The following is a 22281-nucleotide window of genomic DNA, read 5'->3' as shown; positions in this document are numbered from 1 at the left end:
GATGTCCTTGATCCCCTGAACAACTTTGCTGAAGATCGCTTCTTTGCAAGTCGTATGGATCTCGAGATATAGCAATGTGAAATTACCTGTTTTGAGGTGATGCTAAACTTTTCAGGGTGATTCAATATTCAGCTGAGTGTTGCAATACTTATTTTAGTGAGTCCGTATTTATGACGGGTAGTGTACACGGGAAAAAATTCTGTGGTAAAAATAACTATTTTAGCTGACTACGCCCATTCTTAAAACTACCATGGAATTTCAGACCAATTTACTATGTTTACGGTATACCCCACCGCATTACTGGTACATTTGACAGAAATAATTTACAACAATCTGATTCCAACTACAGACATGGTAAAATCAAGCGCATTTCTGGTCTGCCGAAAATTGCCGGTGCGAGCGCTTAAGTTAACCCCCTAAAATGGTAGTTTTACCGCACAATATTTTTGCGTGTACCAATGCACATTGGTCTACGGAACAAAATTAAGTGGAATAAATTAATAACTTGAACAATATAAGACATAGGGTTTTGGTGTCTTCTGAACATTTTTTTGTCTGGCCAAGGCGCGTTATACGCAAAAATGTCCCAAGCGCCAAATTTCATAGCTTTCGAAATTCGCTCTCAAACTCTTTTATTTCAAAAGATAGCGCAACAAAATGTTCTACAATATTGAAGATTATAGAAAATATGGAAACTTTGTAGAACATTATTTTTTTTTGTATCTGATAATTTTAGAGATATAGGTCACTTTGGAACTTTATGATGAAAAATCGGTTTTTCCGATAATATCAATTTTTCAGGCCTACTATGTTCTAAAGAGTTTTGGATATGAGCAAAATACACATTTTCTCTGAAGACGTCATACCTCTAAAATTTTCATATGAAAAGATATAAGCACTTGTTTTTAATTATGAATCGTGGTTTACGGCTAACCAGCCGAGTGGAAGTTTAACAACTACCGAAAAGCTAAACATTACATATAATTTGCAATTGGATTAGATGGACAAATTGATGTGAAGATTTGCGAAAAAGTTACACGTCTTCTCAGTGAGAATCGAACTCATGACTCCCCGATCTCTAGTTGGGGCGCGTTACCACTACGCCATGAGAGGACTCATGAACGCAGAAGTTAACCTGAATTCGATTTCAGTTCAATAATCACGTGGTCCTTTTTCGCAAAGTGCACCTCTTTCGGAAGAATTAGATGTCCATCCAAACACAACGCTTTCTATAGATATATCCAATGCCTAGCCCGAGAGCGCATTGTTTTTAGGTATAGGAAAAGCACACTACACTAGCCAGCAACTGCGCTAGCTGAGGTATCTATTGTGTGGGCTTCCAATGGGTCGCGACGTTCTCAAACGACCGGCTGCGTTCATGAGTCCTCTCATGGCGTAGTGGTAACGCGCTCCAACTAGAGATCGGGGAGTCGTGAGTTCGATTTTCACTGAGAAGACGTGTAACTTTTTCGCAAATCTTCACATCAATTTGTCCATCTAATCCAATTGCAAATTATATGTGATGTTTAGCTTTTCGGTAGTTGTTAAACTTCCACTCGGCTGGTTAGCCGTAAACCACGATTCATAATTAAAAACAAGTATTTATCGAGCAACGGACTCATGTTCCGTAACCGGTCGTTTGAGAACGTCGCGACCCATTGGAAGCCCACACAATAGATACCTCAGCTAGCGCAATTGCTGGCTAGTGTAGTGTGCTTTTCCTATACCTAAAAAACAATGCGCTCTCGGGCTAGGCATTGGATATATATATAGAAAGCGTTGTGTTTGGATGGGCATCTAATTCTTCCGAAAGAGGTGCACTTTGCGAAAAAGGACCACGTGATTATTGAACTGAAATCGAGTTCAGGTTAACTTCTGCGTTCATGACTCCTCTCATGGCGTAGTGGTAACGCGCCCCAACTAGATATCGGGGAGTCGTGAGTTCGATACTCACTGAGAAGACATGTAACTTTTTCGCAAATCTTCACATCAATTTGTCCATCTAATCCAATTGCAAATTATATGTAATGTTTAGCTTTTCGGTAGTTGTTAAGATATAAGCGTTTTTGTAGTTTTTACATCCACTCTTCCAAGCGTAACATTTCAAAATGGCGCAAGGAAAATCAAAACCTTTTCCCGCTAGTTGAATAAACATATCTTAAAGTATATTTTAATAAACTTTGGTGATAGTGATTTTCGATTTTCTCTAATAAATGTGTTTTAAATTATCCCTTAATTTTACTTAGAAAACAGATTTTTTTCAACTTATTGAGATTCTAATTCAAATATAATCGAACATATTGTAATACATTCATAAATAATGAATCATTCTTAGCATGAACAAGAAGTGTGTAGATGTTTAGCATGCCAAATTTTCATTGATATCGGTGATAAATTAAATTTCACAGAAAACGACCGTAGTTTGATACGGAATTGTGATGATATCGGCCTTAGCAGTCTAAGTAGCACTACTTAGACTGCTAAGACCAATAATATCACAATAACGGATCAATTGGGTCCTAAAATGTTTAATGAAATCTTGTTTTTATTTAATGACACGAAAGAGCATGTTACTGCAACTATTTTAGCAATTTTTCCCGCCCAAATAACGGATACATCATATTGAAACTTTAATTTAAAAATTGGGTCCATAAATGACCTTTGACACTTTTGATCATGTTTGACGTTTGCTTAATCTACAAAAACACCACAGGGCTTTTAGTTTTAACACTGGGGTTGTTCCTATCTGACATTTTGGAAGGGACACGGAAAGAAAAATACACCCAAAATTTGAGTTTAAGCCAAGGAGTGTGACAAAATCAAAAAAAATGTTTTTTGGACTTGAACAAAAGAAAAACGTTAAAAAATTGAGTAAACATGTGTTTTTGGCCTAAACTTAAGCGTTTGGCATTAAAATTGGGACAGTCCTTTAGGACCCTATTTACAGAAAAGTTCGGCCTCTTAATTACCTTGACTTTTCATTATAGAATTGTGTTAATATGAGGTTTTAAGTTAAGTTAAGAGTCTTAAATGTCATGTTCCCGCGGATACGATCCGGTAGGGAATAATTAATACGGAGAGATACGTTCGAATTTACGGTTTATTTCTAACTGATTTGATACATAGAATTTCGCCCTATATGTACTGCCCATAACTGCATATTTGTAACATTCGACAATAGTAGGCATTGAGTAAATGGAATACCAAGTGTACATTTCATGGCAGTATGGGAGGAAACTAGAATTTCTAAAAAAATACCAGGAACTCAAAAGTGCTTATTTGAGGTTGATATTTTGTACAACTCATATCGCATACTAGGTGAATAGTCAGAAAATAATTCTGGTAGAAATTTCATTGCTGTTACATTACGAGGCTCATTTATATTCTCAATGTTACTGTTATGCGATTATAATTACCAATGTGACAAAACAACTTGATATTTTTTTCGAATTTTCTAGAACAATCTCACAGATTTCAGTAAGTTGATCGAAAATATTTATCATTTGATGACTGTCCATGGTATTAACTCCAATTTGTCAAAAATGTCGAATGTGACTGTTATGCAGTTATGGGCAGTGTAGTCCTCTACCCTATTGTACTTGCATATAATATTCCGGATGTGCATTGTTGTATACAATAAGGACTGTTCATTTAAGAAAGTGGACACGTGTTTTTTACAGTACCGTCGTGCGGGGTGACATTGGGCCATAAGGGTAACTTTGGGCCAAGATTTGGATGGATTAGTTTCCTGACTCCCGTACTAGTCATGAGATGCATCGAAAAGGGCGGTCAAAGTCACCCCCTAGGCCCAATGTCACCCCACACGGCGGTAAACTGTTTATTTTCGAACAAATTCATGAGTTTACCTAAAATACATGGAAATCAACGTAATTTCGATCAAATTCACATAAATTTGAACATTTATTGAGCATTGCTGGAGAATGCTCTTACTTTTCTTTTGATACCTCCCATAAAATTCTGCACAACTTTTTTCGGAACTTTTCGAACTGCTTTTTGAACTGCTGACCACATTTTCTTGAAAAAATCGATGGAGCTTGCCTCTCTTCCATCCTTCTTAAGATGCCGTTTGATTATTGCCCAATATGTTTCAATGAGGCGTAGTTCTGAGCAATTTGATGGATTCGATCAATTTTCTACAAATTCGACTTATTCCTTCTTGAGCATCTCCAAACTAGCTGAAGCATAGTGAGCCGATGCTAGGTCTGGCAAAAACAATGGAGGCATGGTATGCTTTCAGTAGATGGGCAGAAGCCATTTTTTAATGCATTCAGTTCTGTAATTTTCGCCGTTGATTGAACCCGTCGTGAAATATGTAGTACTTTCATACCGCAGGAGCAAATTGCTTGCCATACCAAATCATTTTTCCCAACTTTTTCTGTTGGGATGTATCGTACGTCGTCAGGAATATCTGTTTTGGCCACAGCGTTGAAAAAATTCATTTTGGACACTTCGCGATTTAAGCCAAATCTCGGAACGGCAGTTTTTCTGTACACGATTTGTGCAGAAAAAAATTGAGAGTTTAAAATTTATAATTTTTTTATGTCAACTTTTGTCTGCTGTCAAAATAAACACTTGAGATCACACTGAAACAAAATTTTATTTGTTTTTATGGAATTTTTACATCAAAATGCTAATATTTAGGTGTCCACTTTCTTAAATGAACAGTCCTTAATGTGCTGTGTCTAAACTATTATACAATAGACGGATTGAATACTCTCGAACTGTCAGACAATGATACAATGCAAGAGAGGTAATCAATAATAATGTGGTGTCGATCTAGAATGATCGTAATGGTAAGTACAGTGACCCCACGCAGTTGAATCACCCACAATTTATGAATCAGCTGATTTCAAAAGACAAAATTATTATCAAACTTGTCACAAAACATCACAGAATTATTTTTACACATAGTTTCTTATCAGTAAAAATAATTCTGTGATGTTTTGCGACAAGTTTGATAATAATTGTGTCTTTTGAAGTCAGCTGATTCATAAATTGTGGGTGATTCAACTGCGTGGGGTGACTGTAGCTATTATGATGATATTAAATGTTTTACTGATGTTTTCTGTTTTGTTTCAGGTATGCTCGATTGGTATGCACTACAGGTAAGTAGTTTCAGTGGTGAAAGTGATGAATTTGAAGTGTTTGTGGCCGGCAGCATGAGGTATGCTGCGTCCACTGGTGTGGTGCTGTATCAAGCACCCCGCTGGCTTGCTGCTGGCCTGAACATGTCAATTGTCGTCAAGTCTCAACAAAATTAGACTGTATAGTAGTAGTTCGTTGTTGAAAGTATTTATTGGTCATTACGTTCATATGTCCTTAAATAAATGAATCACTATCCTTGTCTGTTCAACAATTCCTCGAAACTAGCATGTGTCCTCTAATGATCAATCTCAGCGTCTTTCTTTCTATAGTTATTAATATAGTTATCTTAGGTTCTAACATATATTGCTGTTTGCATTAAAGATGCAAATCTTCACTAAATGTCCATCAAATGCGGTAAGACAAAACAATCAAAGGACACCTAGCAACGATTACACACATCACCGCCAACCTAGCATAGAAAAGCTTACTTTGACATCGGAATGCCTGTGGAAAATCTTACCGCGTTTGGTGTTCCCGCATTTGATATTTGCGTTTCAAATGCACACAGCAATATTACCGTTTCGTACAAGATTTACTTTTCGGTGGCAATTGTAATGCTTCACAACGCCTACTTTCTACTTGTAAATTTTGCGAAAATGAAGCTAATGAATAGATTAATTATTTGAAATGGGCATCAATTCTATCAATGACGCAGTATGTCCGTTGGATCACATCCGAATGAATGAATGAATTTTCTTTATTAGAGAGACTTTCAGCCCTTGGCTGGTTCGTCTCTGATCACATCCGAGATATTAGTGCTTCTATGCCAGTGATTCCCAAACTTTTTTTACTTTCGCCCCCTTGAGGCCAATTAATTTTTGGAATCGCCCCCCTGATATGTTTTTGAAATATTTGCATAAGTGTATCGAAGCTTGGTTAAGTAATCAAAACTACTAGTGTAAAGATGTCAATTATATGTGGTTTCTAAGCATTTTTTATTTCAAAAAATCACCTTGACTCGTTCTTATATCCACGACAAAGTCAGGCGACAATCATATTCATTGATTTTCAACAAATCTATTGAACATATTTTCTTGAATTTCAGTGATGAGAATTATTATAATGATGTATTTATCAACAATTTATAACAGCAAATATAACTAGCCTTTGTGTATTGTGTATATGCTTACTGGCCCAAATTTCACGGCTTTTAAAAGGTATGGCTCACTTTCTGTATTTCGAAACTTATTAATCTTACTAGTTGAAAGTTATTTTCTCTTGTGTTATTAGCTAAAATAAATTTAAATTCTGAGTAATAAATGTTCCACAATTTTGAAATGCAAAATTTATAAAAAAAAACATATTATTTATCTTGTTTACTGCAATTTAACGTGAATTGGTTTTTTAATTAAAAAAAACTCGCTCTGCAGGATTCTATACGATATTTCTTCAAATCTATTTTTTGTTGCCTGATTAACGTTTTCGATTATGACTGGCTATAACATTGGCTTTTGATATTTTACGGTCTAATTTTCTGATATTGGTTATAAAACAATGTCAATGATCGTAACATTAGTTGTCCAAATCTAAAATTTCCTGTTTCACGAGGAACGGAAAAACATCAAATTATTTCTTTTGTATTTTCGAAACCATTTCTAAAAATATCTAATAATTTTCACTTATTTGTCACTTTAATAACACTTTCAATTTTGTCTGTGATTACAAATAGATAACGTAGATTTGAATACCAAATCTTTTAAGAAAATTTCAGTTACAAATACATAGCTCAAGTGAACACTAACGCTTTAAAAACCTAAATGCTTATCAAATATACAGTCATCTCTCCCTTACTCGATATTGAAGGGACCATCGAGTTAGGGAGGTATCGAGTAACAGAACACAAAAGCAGTGCAACTGCGTTCCAAGGGACCATCGAGTTAGCCATGAAAACCAACTTTTACTATGGTTCTCTAACTCGATATCGAGATACGGAATATCGAGTAAGGGAGAGTTAACTGTAGTTTGTCATTGTTTGCTCAACATATCTCTATTGTTCTTTTTGAAATGCAAGATGTACAATAAATAGAACAAAAAGATTTAACGTGTTATCAACTAGTCTTCAGATTATTTAAGTATAATCCTCTATTAAGTTGAGTGTCTTCTCCAAATGTTATGAATCGTTGTTTTAGTTTCTCACACTTTCGCCCCCTTCCTAGTTTTTTCGCCCCCCAAATTTCATTTTACAAATTTTCGCCCCCCTGGACATGAAAATCGCCCCCAGGGGGGCGAATTCGCCCACTTTGGGAATCACTGTTCTATGCCATATGAATTATTACGCGGCTTTAAGCAAAAAAATGCCAAAATGTGATACCACCACTACAGTCTACGCCTTTGGTTTCCATCATATGGGCTAATGGATTATGCCCTCCCATCGCGGCAAGGTCGCAAAACCAAGGGGAGGGATCTCTTATATTTTTCAAGTTAAGAATTTATTCCACTTAATTTCGATCCGTGGACCAATGTGCAATGCCACGGTAATGAAAATACTATAACAAATGTTATCTTTATTTCATGTGATAGTTAAAAAATTATAAAAACGTAGACTAAAGCGTTACGGCTCATACAAAACTTTACTTTTTTTCATACAAAAAGTGTTATGGAGGGGTTGAAAATGTTCAATTTCAGCGTTACGTTATGAATGGATGCCTCCTTATATTGAAATTAATGTTAATTTGATTGTTTCGCGAGTGCGCGGAATATGGAAAAGTGTTTAAAAAATGCACGGAATTAGGCAATTTCAATGAGTGAATTATTTTAAAAAAAATCACAATTGTAAATTATGAATATAGTCTAGTTTATATTTTCCCATAATCTCAAACAGATTTGCTAGCGATCCACTCATAAAGCTTTTTTGTTGATGCAATACTAATTTTTAATTAGCCATTTGAAATGGTTTATTCCGTAACTGCGCTGAATTGCGGCACTTAACAGTAGTATTATTTTTTTCTTTATTTAAGGTGAAACATCTCGGAATTCAAAGATGGCCGACTTGTGACCCTACTCGCGTTTTCAAAGGCACAAAACTGGAGAAATAGTAGGCAAACGTTCCTGATCTTCTTATTTTCAGCTTTCTGCTAGTGCACAAAGCCAAAATAAAAAGTGCAATTTCAGAAGTTGATTTCAAGCTGTTTCACCTTAAACTTGAAGGTTGTAGACACAAAAGTCAATTTGGACAAATTAAGATGTAAAATTGTGAAAAATAATAACATCGTTCTGGTGGGCTTCGATCTCAATACGCTAGACTGGGCGCGTTAACCAACTACGGGTAGGGTTGTGAGGAGAATATGGGGTCGTGACGGACTTTGGTTTCAGCTTGGCCGATTGCGCTGCAAAATCGTTACCCGTTCTGTGTGATAGTTGGTTAACGCGCCTAGTCTAGCGTATTGGGAGTCGTGGGATCGAATCCCACCAGAACGATTCTATTATTTTTCACAAAATTACGTCTCAATTTGTCCAAATTGACTTTTGTGTCTGCGACCTTCACGTTTTATATGAAAAAAATCAGAAGGGGTTGTGTACAAGACACTACTGCATGACGTTAACTACGCCAAGTGATTTTATGTATTTGAATTTTAGTCGATTGTCATAGTTGCAGCCTTCCTTCAGTTCAAACTCTAACATAATATCGTAACGGTCGCAACATTATAGATTTTCAATTGACACCCAGTATATTGCCATAAGACGTAGTTAACGTCAAAAGAAGAATGAGCAAAGAAGCAGAAATTGGTCTGCTTTTATAGTGTGCTTCCCAACCCACGTGTTTGAACGTGTTTGGTTGCGTAAGAAAGGGGTCGATATTTTCACAATTTTCAACAATCTATCGTCAAAAATCAAAAGTTTTCTTAATTTGAGTAAAATGTTGTATAAATTCCTGACCGATTGGTGATAAAATATTCAAAATCTACCTGTAAATGGCTGAATTATTAGTATTCAAAATCTTACATAATTTCGTGGCGGTCGCAACATTATAGATTTTCAATTAACACCCATACTGGCCGTAAGACGTAGTTAACGTCAAAAAACACACCGTCGGCTGGTTTAAGCCGTAAAAGACATGACAACCCTAGTTGCGCAATATAGTACACTCAAAAAAATCCATACGTCATTACTACGTGAAAAATCACGTAGATCCATAATAATGAACCATTCCCTGACTCCACCTGACTAACGTAACAGCTACCGGACTTCTGGTGGTTTTCACTGCGATGAACCCATCGATTCTACGTGGAATTTACGTACATGATTGAGTTCATTCCGATCGTGTTCATTCCTCGATTCATTTTGTTTTGCAATGAATCGTAAAGATGGCGTCAGTTGGAAATAAAGGTAAATATTTGGGAGACTTGCCATCAATTTGATTAAATTCTAAGGTAACTTTTTTTATTAATGTTGCAGTGAGACTTACATTGAACTTCTCGACAGATCATCGGGCCATTTCGGGCTGCATTATTGTTAGAAATGCAAATCACATTGCTATATAGTTCTGGAAGAACTGGTGGCTATCCCGTTGGTGAAGTTCAAGCGTGAGTAAACTATTCTTATTTGGTTATGCTTCTAATTAATTATAACTCTGTTTGTGATATCCTTTTCTTGAAACAGAAAAGTAATCTGGAACTATCTGACGAAGGATTCGAGGATCAGGCATCCAGTTCGAGACTAACCTTGATATCAGATGTGTCGGCATTGTTACGCCCAATGTGTAATACTTATTGTGTGCCAAAACGATGGTTCAATAAATGTTATGGTTTTTTTAACAAGTGTTTTTAGTGAAAAATAATTTGATTTAAAAATAACAATGCAAAGGAAGACGGATAGCACCTATACAAAATTTTAGTCAAATTTACTGGAAACATACCTTAGGCTCCATGCAACTACTTAGTAAAATTTACGAACAAATCACGTAGCTATTACGCGGTTCTCCGATAGAATGATACGCATTCATTAGTTCATTGGTTCATTCTTCGTCATCTATGTTTCCCGTAGAAGCTACGTGAAAAGTGGGATGGAAAAAAACCACGTATGTTTTCACGTAACAATGACGTTTGGATTATTTTGAGTGTACACTCAAAATAATCCACTCGTCAGTGCTACGTGAAAACATATGTGGTATTTTTCCATCGCACTTTTCACGTAGCATTTACGTGGATCTAAGGTAGCACCGAATGAACGCATGAACTAATGAACTTCATCCGTTCCATCGGAGTTTCACGTAGTTCTTACGAAGGTTTCCAATAAATCCCACATAATTTTTCACTAAAAGTCATTAATATATTTCAATGAAACCACCTGTTTTGCGTTAGCTTCCGGAAATTTTTTTTTTCTTGATTTGTACCATGATGCTACCATATTTCGCGCACGCTCCTAATTTCGCTCACTGCCATTTTATCCATATTAGTTGATACATATTGGATTGTATAATTGCAAGTTGTATAATCATAACTGAAGTAGAATTATTTAAAATACTAGCCAACAAAAATGTCTTTTGCAAAACATGTTTAAAATAACAGTGAGCGAAGTTAGGAGCGCGCGCGAAATATGGGTACTTTACGGTAGAAAAAAGCAACAAACTAAAGAAATTAAAATATTTATTAGATTCACTTGATACCCAGCATAAATTTGTACACTCAAAATAATCCAAACGTCATAGTTACGTGCAAACATACGTGATTTTTTTCCATCGCACTTTTCACGTAACTCTTACGTAAATCATAGGTAGCCAAGAATGAACGCATGAACTTTGGAAGTTCGTCCATTCCCCGTCGCTAAACGTAAGAGCTACGTGGATTTTCCGGTAGCCTTTACGTAGCGTTTCAATAGGACCTAGATGGTTTTGCATTAAATTTAACTGTAATAAAGACCAATCTTATTTCTAATAGGCTTTGGAGAAAAAAAAAAACTAATTCCCAATTGGAAAATGTAAACAAACTTAAAAGATTGTGATATTTTTATTGTCAATCTGAGCATTTTGAATCCTGTTTCCCCAATTTTGTGGGTTTGGTCTGTCTTGTTGTAGCCTTCGCGTGCTATAATTGATACAGGTTATAAATCAGGTATAAAATACGAAGTAATGCAGGGATTCTTCGGTATTCAAAGCATATATACCTTGAAATCAATCTTACACAGTGTTTAAAGCACCAGCAGCTTCTGAAGCTCTTCAAAAATCAAGCGGGCGCCATCTTAAGATTTGAGCTTAGCACCAAATGTACGTACACTATGCAGATGTCAAAATGAACTTAGGCACCTACGTGAATTCCACGTATGTGCGATAGGTAACCTCAGTGAACATTACCGAGTCACTATTTGGTGGTTATTAATGGTTTAGTGATCTTTATCTTAGTCAGGTGAAGTGGAGGTAAACTGAATTTAGAATGATCTACGTGATTTCTCACGTAGTAATGACGTTTGGATTTTTTTGAGTGTACAGCTGCATTAGAATATTTCTGTAGAATAGGTAAAAAACTACAGTAAATGCACGTTCTCCGTTTGACTCCGGCCGGTGCCTGATCATTCAGGAGCTGTTTCCTTCCAATCGTTGCGCGTCGGCCTTGCTGTGTTTGTAATCAATTAGATAAATTCTTAATTAGTATAGCTTTATCTTGCATCTAAACCATATTTACCTTAAAAACTATCAAGCAAAATATCAAAAATGCTCTTGAAAAAACTAGTGGTCACCATCTTTACATTTGCGCTGAACACAGAATGAACGCAATGTGCAAATGTCAAAACTGGTCAGAATGAATTAAGTGTCTACGTGAATTTCACGCAAGTGTTATGGGCAACCACAGTGAAAATAACCGGGTATCTTTTTGATGATTATCATTACGTTAGTCAGGTATTTACCTTAGTGGTGAGCATTACCTTAGTCAGGTAAAGCCAGGGTAAAATGAATTTGGACTGGCCTACGTGATTTTCCACGTAACAATGACGTTTGGATTATTTTGAGTATGTTACACTGATGACTCCCTTCTTGAAGGTAGAGCTGGTGCTGGTGTATATTCTTGTGAGCTAAGGCTGAATCAGTTCTACTAACTATAGAGACACTGTACCGTTTTTCAGTCGGAAAATTTTGCTCTTTTGTGTGGAGTGCAGTCAGAACTTCGACAGCACGTAATGGGAAAAGTCATATATTTCTGTTCAGATAGTCCGGCTGCTAAAAAAGCTCTTGCTTCGATCAACTCAAGATCAAAGCTTGTTATCGCATATCTAACTGAAATTGAGGAACTGAATTCAGCCAACGTTGTAAACTTTGTATAGGCACCTGGCCATTCTCCCATAGCTGGAAATGATTTGGCTGATGAGCTAGCTCGTGATGGAGCATCGCATGACTTCATTGGCCCTGAGTGCTGGGTGGAACTTCAGATAAATTCTTGGGCAGCAACTCAGCACAAGCAATATTGGAATAGTTTGGAGTCGTGTCTTCAAACATTGTACATTACTGAGCCATCTCCAAGGGTGGCGAATTATGGTATTGTGGTATAGTATATATTTCCTTCCATCTTTCCCTGCTCTTTCCTTTGGTACAAATTTCCTATTTGGCGGACGTGCCTCTGGGGAACAGTTTTCTGGGGAATGTTATAGAATCGGAGTGCACTAGGATTTTCAGGACCAAATTCTGAAGAAATCCCAATAAGCATTTCTTAATAAATCACTGGTAGCCTCCTTGGAGGCGTTCCTGAAAATATTCCAGGCATAATCTCTGGAGATCCCAAAGCATTCCTCGGGATCTGAGAAAAATATCAAGTGGAATAGTGTCTGAAGGTTTCTCTGGAGCCTAAATAATTTTGCATCAGGATTCATTGCAAGCAGATTACTCAAACCTTTTAATTGATACGTAGTTGGTATTTTCTAAAAGTTTCAATATCAATTCTTGTTTCCTTAAGGCTGGTTTGCTACTGACAAGAAAAGGAATCTCGATGCGTGGAAAATTTCTTCCCAGGAATGGTCCAGAAAATCACACTTTTCAGATCGCAGTACGAAATTGAGAAGAAATGTCATTTCAAATGGGGATTTTTGTAAATTTCTTGACCCATTCATTCAAGGAATTTCGTTACTTTTCTTGAACGAAACAGCATACTTTGCTTGAACCTGAAAAAAAATGGTATAACCGAAAACTTATTTTAAGGGGGCAGGATCAATCATTGATTTCAAAATTTTCAAAACCAATTTTTTCGTTCAAAATTGAAAAAAATAACAGGAAAATGTGTTCACTGTATTCTATTCTCTAACCGAAACACAGTGAACACATTTTCATCGAATAACTTTTAGTTTTGTAAATAAAAACCACTAAATATAAAATTTAGGCTCACGTATTAAGGCAAAAAAGGGCCTTTGAGACCATTTTGATCAAAATAAAGCTCATATATGCTTTTTAGCGACTTGTATTAACATAGTGATCAAGACTTTAAAGAACACATGCTTACCTGAGAAATTATTCAAACCTGTTGTAATTTTTGCTCTTTCTCTACAATGTTTATTATTTTTAGGCAAAGAAACATTTTTGTAAAAAAAGTGGAATGTTCTCAACCATTTTTCATATGCTCAAGAGCGACGCAGTGGAACTGCTGTTTCATTGTATAAACATGTTTTATGCTGGATAAATAAAAATGATTAAAACATTAAAAGTAAGTAAGGTGCAGAGCTACTTGGGCACTTCCATGATTCACTTTGACATGGGGGCGGTTTCTGTCGGCCGAATTGTCTGAAACTTTGCAGTAAGAAGCACATCAATACAACGCATAATGTGGTCAAAAATGAGTTTAGAAAACACTGTCGAAGTGAATCAAAAGTGCCAAGTATAGGATCCGACTCCTAGCGTTTTGATAACGACGCAACTGATTTTTTTTATTGAAAAAAAAAAATGTCACAAAAAGAACATGTTTTCCATGTACCTATTACTTATTCAAAATAATTTCCCTGATTGTGTTTGAAATTCTTTGGTAATTCCAAGTTTTCCAGATAGTAGACACTATTGTGGGACAGAATTTAGATTCACGTTCCAGTCCACTTTTTGGATTGCATTTTTGCATCGCCAGAGGTCGCCCTTGATCTCTATAAAAATTCTGAACATAGACCTCGGTAGGTATTTCCATGATGAAGAATATTGCCGAAGACCGCAAAGCAATCCGACACTTCAAGACCAACAATTGAAAAGGCCTCAAGTCCAAAATGTAAACAAATCGGGTTTCTGCTGATTTAAGTGTATAAGAGCCTATTCTTACTGTAACATACAATAGTCATGCAAAAATATGCATGAAAGTTGAAAAAATATCATTTTTCTAAAAGGCCCCATCTCATTTCCCGATAATTAGGATATTAATCGTAAATGCGGCCTTTTCCCAAAAAGGCCCCATTTCTATATTTACTTGAAACCGAGTTGAGGCCTATTAAACAAACATCAAAATTGCAACTAAAATTACGAAAAAATGTTTCAAATTTACTTAGCAGATACAAGTTATACTTCAGCCGCTCCGCTCCCTGTATTATTTTACACAGCGATAGTTTCAACAGCGAACATAATCAAATTTTCTGTCGGGTTCCTGTGAAGAGATGTATTTTGTATCATACTACCTAATAATACCTGTGTCAGCCTGCCTGTACTTCACAAATTATCAACAAAAACACGATTTGGTTTCAATTGCATGAAAAATAACGTTTAATTGCAATATTATATCAATTGAACCAATTTTCCATACATTTTCTCGACGACAAACTCGCGTAGCACATACATAATGTTCATGGATGACGAAGGGTTCAATCAATCACATATTTAATCGACCGCACGAATCTTCTCTTGCTGTAGGGATCTCCATGTACTTTACTTCACCACTTAACACTCTTCTACACTTCAAATTTCTTATTTCATCATCAATTTTGAATGATTTTCAAAAGGCCACATCAGAAGATGATGAAAAAACAAGCCACAACTAGAAGGCCTCAACACATTTTAGAGTAAACAAAGGCGTCAACTCACAGGCCTCATCAGCGTCGGCCGGCGTCTATGGGCACAAATGAAAAGGGCTGCACAGCTTTTGGTGAAATAAAAGCCTCATTTCCTTTGACTCGTTTTTTTAGCAGGATTTTTTGCTAAAATGATAGTAATGAATATTCATAGCTATAAATCAGTTTATCCATCGACTTTCTGGACGATAAAATAACATAAAAAGCTTAAATTCATAATATAAATTTGATTTATTGTTTGACAAAACGAGATTGCATTTTTCTCATTGTTTACTTTTTGGAGATGAGGCCTTTTGAATTGTTAGTCTTGACTTGTGAAAACAGTGTTATTCAGTGAAAACCTATTAGCAAGGCGACGTTGAATAGCACGTAAAGGAATAACAAAATTGGGCAAAATTTCCAAATAGTATTTGTTTAATAACTTTTTTCACAAGCATTGGATTGCTTTGCGGTCTTCGACAATGTTGTTCATCGTAGAAATACCTATCGAAATCTGTGTTCAGTATTTTTGTAGAGGGCAACCTCTGGCGATTTTTCTTTGCAAAGTAAATCCCATACAAACTTTGAACAGCCGGCGCGGAAATATAGTTTCACCGATCGAGCTGAAATTTTGCACAGTTGGTATGGTGTCTAAATGCAATCCAAAAAGTGGACTGGAGCGAGAATCTTAATTTTTTCATATAACCGTGTCCCATGCTAGTAGACACACTGAGTGATCCACGCTCTAAATAGTCCTGCTACCAGCCCTGCTGATACTTGTACTTACATATTTCATGCAAAGCTTGATAAATCGATGGTCCTGGTGGTAGCGCTCTTCCGTTTCGAATTTTTCGATACATCGCAGAAGAATCTCGTTGCTGCCTGAAGTTTTCCCATTGCTGATGTCCGTTTGCTCAATCCAGCAGATATATTCGTACCAAGGCAGAAGCGGATCGTCACCTTCGTACTTCTCGATGCGCTGCTCGTGTTGTCTACAAAATTCGATGCCAACGTTATTTAAACAATCCCTAATTCTAGATTAATTCAAACAGAGCTTACCTTCTTTCTTCGGCCAATTGCGATTCCGAGGTGAGGGCTATTTCCAGCTGCTCCACATTTCGACCGCCGCGCAACGGTTGAATGTTTTCCTTGGTTTTTTCCAGGTCTTCCATTGTGCGCGTTCAAACTATCACCTTCCAAACTAACCCTTGCACTCTTAGCTTCAAAATTACAGCAAAATTAGAGGAATAAGCACTTCTTTGCGATAGAATATTTGATTATTATTTTCACCAGAAGGATACACAAACTACATTCAGATGAATGGCGGCCGTTGTCGTTTGCGGGTTTGAACGTTTTGCGATGTTTTCGATGAGAAACGAAATCAATCAAAATAAGACTGGCACAAAGCCGAACGTAACGCTTGAAAGCGTTATGAATTTGAAATCTGTCACTACACTAAACCAAAACATCCTTCTCGAATCGTCTGACAAGCTCATGTCCTTCAACAGAAATCAGAGTATTTATTGAGCTCTCGCCGAGCGATGTCACGAACATATGTGCAAATTTGCTGGTGGAAAATACTGCCGTTTGATTTTGCTGGGAACAGCTGATCTTTGTTTATATTTTTCACCAGCACTCTTTGAGTAATGTTGGTGACATGTAACGTGTATGTACACGAGCGCAGAAACCACTACCCGGTCAAAGCCAAGTACGGACCTGAAACGTAAATCGCTCAAGTAAAATTTCTCCTTTTTACCCAAGTAATTTTGACAGCTGATTCAGTATGAGCGAAATGTCACTTTTACTTGCGGAATAATTGAGCGGCACATTTTTCCGTTCGGAAAAGTGACAGCTCCCTTTGATTTGTACGGCAGGCGTTACCGGCGTTATGAAATCAGCTCTACTTTTCAGCAGCGTACAGCTAAAGTAATTTCGGTAGCGGAATCATTCCTTGACCGTTTCTTGTCCTATCCTTTTGCACAGTACTTATGATCAGCGTAGCGGCCACAACCAGTCAGTGATTTTCGATAGCGATCGATATAGATTCGTTTTGAACTGTTAGCGATCGCCATCGTTGGTTAAAGATCTATACAGAATTATGAAGACTGGTTGGTCGGGTATGGACCAATGCACGAGTTCACTATGTGACGTTTGAGCGGTGCCGTGTTATTTACGTGACCATGGCAACAAGTGAATTCGGCACCGCTCAAATGTCAAATTAGTGAACTCATGCATCGGTCCATGGATCAATGCACGAGTTCACTATTTTGAAGTTTGAGCGGTGCCAAATTCACTCGTTGCCATGGTCACATAAATAACACGGCACCGCTAAAACGTCAAATAATGAACTCGTGCATTGGTCCATACTTCCCCGGATAAAAACGAATCATTCAGTGAATGGAATAAACCATTAATTTACAATATAACGTATTGGATACAATACAGCGTATTGTAATTGAATGTCGAAGCAACATAATTCTTGTTTGAATATACAATTCAAAAACAATATAACAGAACACTGTATTGTTTTTAATTGGTCTTATACCTTACAATTTTGGTAAAATTTCTATTTTTGCGTAAAACATTTGTTGCTTTTTTCTTTGTAGTTTCGCTGAAAGAAGTAAACCACAGATAACAAATGTTTATGTCCGATTGTAAAACTGTGTAAAACAAATAATGGTGATTTTAAGTGGCAACACAAGTAGCAACAACGTGGTGGCGCTGTTATCGATAAGTTCCCATGGTGATGTCTGTGGTGAATATGAAACATTTCAAGATACTTATATTCACCACAGATTGCAGCAATACGTTGTGTGGCGGCGCTAGTGTTTTCAACGTGTTTTAGTTTGAATACTTACACAAGTTTTCAGAAGATTTTTGTTCTAGCATAAACATCTGTTATCTGTGAGTAAACAAAACAAGTTCAGAAAGCAAGACATGTTGGGTGAAAATATTCAAAAAGTAAAAATAAGTCAGGGCGCAGCCCCACAGGAATGAAAGGAATGACCGCAGCCAATGATGGGTGGCAAAAAAAAAGTAAGTGATATGATGCGAGACAAAAATTGCAACCGCAATACAGAACACACTACGATGGATAACGGATTTAGTATCGTCAAGGTTATAGCCCAGACAAACAGACGTAACACTGACGAAATTTCCATCGACCACTCATTCAACGGTCATTTTAAATTTGCTATGTTACAAATCTCACAACCAGAGGCGTGCGCATCGTTTCTTTTTGTGTTTGACGAATCACTCTACCGCCCTCTACAGGTCTTGTTGTTTCGTGCAACATGCTCACCAGATGATGATGATGTAAACTGGGCAATGGATTTTGAAGAATTTTTTTTTTCTAAGTGTTACGTCCGTTTGTCTGTGGTTATAGACTGAAAAACAACGGGGCAGTCTTAGTTGAGCTGTCACGTCCTGTCTTAGGCCTATATATTGATGCGTGGGAAAACGTGGGGTTTTCAAACAGTAGGGTGTTTTATGTATACATATATATTATACATATACAGTCAACCCTCCATGAGTCGATATTGAAGGGACCATTGACTGTTTGAGGGTTTGATGCACATCTTAAGCTAGGACAAGACGTGACAGCTCAACTGAGACTGCCTCATTGTTTTTCAGTCGATAAACTTGACGATGCAAAAGCCATTGCTACCAGAACCTTTTTTAGGCAAATCTTGTGAACAAATTCGAAAATCAAGGATCATAATTTGATTGATTCTTGCACGTTTTATTCATTCAATGCAATAGTGGATGCTAGCTTTTTAAAAATCAGGTTTATTTTTAAAACCGACGTAATTTTAGTAGAAAATTAACGCATTTTCCATTATTTTGCTTTTTAATTAAGTATTTTGTATTTATTTTAGCATTGTAAGAGCATATGCGGTAAACTTAACATCGAATATTATTAGATTTAAAACAAAAAGGTTTCATGAAAAATGTTCAAACTATTGGTAAAAGCCCTAATATATGAACTAGCAACACGGCCAGGATTGCAACAAAGAGCCCTGTTGCAATTCAACTCAACGGTGTGAAAGTAGGCCTTTGCCAAATCGACCAATGAGAAATGGTCTTTTTTGACAGGCAATTGGTTTCGTTTTTGTACTGCTACCTGACACGTCTTGTCTTAGATCTTAAGTTACATCAAATTGCATTTAATGCATTTTTTCGACACATTCATCAACTTAGCCCTGGCCCGTACCATAGTACAGTTCTATAGCAACACATCATTGTTTGTTGTGAAAGTTTCTATTCTGAACTGATTTTGTTCAACTACACACTCAATCACGATTTGCTTGTTCGGTAATATTTTATACTGGGTACGAATTGTAAATCATAAAAAATACCGAACTTTCAGCTTTTTGATTGAAAACTTCTGAGGTTCAGTAATAATTTTTACTTTTTACTGAACTACGGTTGCTGTCAGACCCAATTTTCCAGCATTACCGAACAGGCCGAAAAGTCAGTAAAACAATTACCGACTATTCAGTAGTTGGTGTTTTTTACTGACTTGTCGTCAAAATCAAATCAAAACAAACAATGCGGGGAAGTGTCAAATGAGAATCTCCTGCTGTAAAATCGTCCGGCGCCGGGAGACACGGCTATGGCAACCAATCTTTTCCTGCACTTATTTTGCGCTTTCTTGTGGTAAGTAGTCGAAATTTAGTGAGAAACTCAACCATTTTAAGCAACCAAAAAGGCTCAGGACTGCTTACGTTGGTAAATTCGGTTGGTTTACATACAAGAGGTAAATTCATCTGCATCATTGAGTTTGCCTCTTGTATGCAAACCTTCCAAATAATGATTTTGTCACACATTTTTCGATTACTTCCACTGAGATATGAGCATATCGTAGATGTTTATTCGTACGAAAAATGCATGTCGATGTCCATGTTCAAGTCGATTGGGTTTTAATTTGTATTGATTTCTGAAAAAACAGTATCCGGAAAAGCAAAGCACGGAGCATGGGAAACTGGAAAGCCAGTAAAAACGCTCTACAATTTTACTGACTAAGTCAGTAATTTCCATCAATCAAAACATATTGTGATTTACTGGGCTTTTTCGGTAATCCTAAAAATTACCGAAAAACCCGTAGTTCCAAAACCCAGTAAAATTTAACTGGGGTCGGTAATCTGAATTGGCTGTGTAATCACAATTTTATTCTGTTCAGATAATCAAGCTGTAGCTTTGCAACGATAAAATAGGTTAAATTTAGAAGGCTGCATAGTGCCTGCATAGGAAACATGATTGATTACAGGAATACATTGTCCAACCCCCTGTGAATTGATTGGCACTCTCGGAATATTTATCTCGAGAAACTTAGTCTTTGGCTTACTGGTAGCAAATAAAATCCACATTAATTCTTGAATCAAGAATAACAAAAAACACATAAAATTATTTGTCCCAATAACTTGATTTATTTTCTCTACCTAATGTTGGTCGAAAACCTTGGGTCGGCTCTAAGGAACTGTTAGCTTTTAAGGTTGGTATTCTCTTCTTCAGCCTCCCTTGCTGAATGAATCAAGGTGAAGGGGCTAATTTGTGTATGGGTTGTCAAATAACAGACTTTGTCAGAAATTTCTGCGAGGGTTAGCATACAGACGATATTGAATGTTCAAGAACATTAGTGGTTAAAGTATTATACAAAGGAAAGTGAAACTTAAAATGGCAATATCCGATGCTCTCCAAAGAGTCCCAGCAGCTAATCAGAGGCTTCTTCGAAGCATCAATTTCGCAGCCGGCCAATAGTAGAGTTTGCCTCACTGTAGTCGGCATAAGAAACTAGCGACTTCAATTCGCCTATGAGTAAGCGTGTGGCACCGTTCACTTTCATTTAAAATGGAGGATTATCATGATCGGTTACGACACGAGATCATAGGAAGTGTTTTTATTTTTCCGTGCGGCAGCTTTTCTTTAGCTTGTAGAAGAAGAATGAGTTTGACATTCCGACAAGGATAGCTAACCAACATTGGAGCAAGCCATGAAAGGCAAATTTGTTGAGTGTGCATTTAAATGCATTTGAATGCACGAAATAATTTTGCATTCATCGAATGCATCAGAAGTGATCCACTCCTTGGTTTGACCAGGTCCGTCGCACTCGGGCTCAGATTGGGTACCATTTCTAGTACTGCATTTGGTCCCTCGGTAGTGCAAAAGGTACCCAAGTTTGACACATCGCAATACACTTTTCACGGCATTCTAGATTACCTTATGAGCCATAAAATTTTAGGCATTTGCAAGGGACATGAAGGTCTTTAATTTGTCTTTGGTTTGACCACATTTCATCTGAACACTTTTTGATTTGTACCCCGCTAATTTGCACATCGTTCAGATTAAAAATGGTTCAAACGTCATTTAGTTCATGGAACGGAGTAAAGTGGAATGGAACGCTGTGGAACAGAACGCAGAATCAAAACTAAACAGTGAAAGAGGTGATCAGAAACACGTTTCTAGGGTTACTAGATGTTCAAATTAAGAATAAACCCCGATGGTTTGCATGAGGTACCGTTCAAATTAACGGGGGTGTACGGTATTCTTATTTGTACCATACCGATAATTGTTCTATGTTACGGTTCGACTATATTCAAACCATTTCTGCTACCTCCTAATGGATATTTCAACATTACGGAATATGCCCAGACAACCAAAATGCACGTATAACGAAATCACCTGGAGGCTTTGTATGTGCAAAATTTCACTTATAAGCTAAGTATGCTGTTTCGCTCAAGAAAAGTAAAGAAATTCCTTGACTGAATGGGTCAAGAAATTTCCTACAGAGAACCCCCTTTGAAGTGACATTTCTTCTCAACTGCGTACAGCGATCAGAAAAATGTGATTTTCTTGACCATTTCTTGGAAGAAATTTTCCACGCATCGAGATAGGCAATTCCTTTTCTTGTCAGTAGCAAACCAGCCTATAAGATGTCGCGAAAAGGCCTTCTACGTACAAAAGTGGAGGCGATATGCGTGCATATATTATGTGATGAATAATAACATACATTGCGAGTGTATAAATAATCTACCGAACTAACCTGTGATCTTATGCGACTTAACTAATGATAATAAATGTTGATTTGACAGCTGCTACGGATTGATTCGACTTACTTTGTACGAGTGTACGGGATGAAGCAAAATGTACAAATGAACTCAGAAAAAAGTGTTTTATGCG

At 36.9% G+C, this 22281-nt stretch overlaps 1 protein-coding gene and 1 long non-coding RNA gene across 2 annotated transcripts in view; one reads left to right on the top strand and one right to left on the bottom strand.

Annotated features, from left to right (window-relative positions):
- The window catches only part of LOC5575051, a 70957-nt gene extending 54489 nt beyond the window's left edge, over positions 1 to 16468 (bottom strand). The window contains exons 1-2 of the mRNA XM_021852712.1: positions 16162 to 16468; positions 15890 to 16094 (exon numbers count right to left, since the gene is read on the bottom strand). Coding sequence (XP_021708404.1) covers positions 15890 to 16094; positions 16162 to 16274 — 318 coding nt within the window. The 5' untranslated portion in view covers positions 16275 to 16468. The remainder of the gene's footprint in view (positions 1 to 15889; positions 16095 to 16161) is intronic.
- Positions 9273 to 9918, top strand: LOC110678971. Its single transcript, XR_002502101.1, has 2 exons — positions 9273 to 9689; positions 9766 to 9918. It is a non-coding gene; the product is annotated as an uncharacterized LOC110678971 (long non-coding RNA).
- Positions 16469 to 22281: the final 5813 nt, after the last annotated feature.

This window comes from Aedes aegypti, chromosome 3, assembly GCF_002204515.2.
Source record: "Aedes aegypti strain LVP_AGWG chromosome 3, AaegL5.0 Primary Assembly, whole genome shotgun sequence".
Classification (NCBI taxonomy): domain Eukaryota; kingdom Metazoa; phylum Arthropoda; class Insecta; order Diptera; family Culicidae; genus Aedes; species Aedes aegypti.
This window is presented reverse-complemented; position numbering and strand designations above follow the sequence as displayed.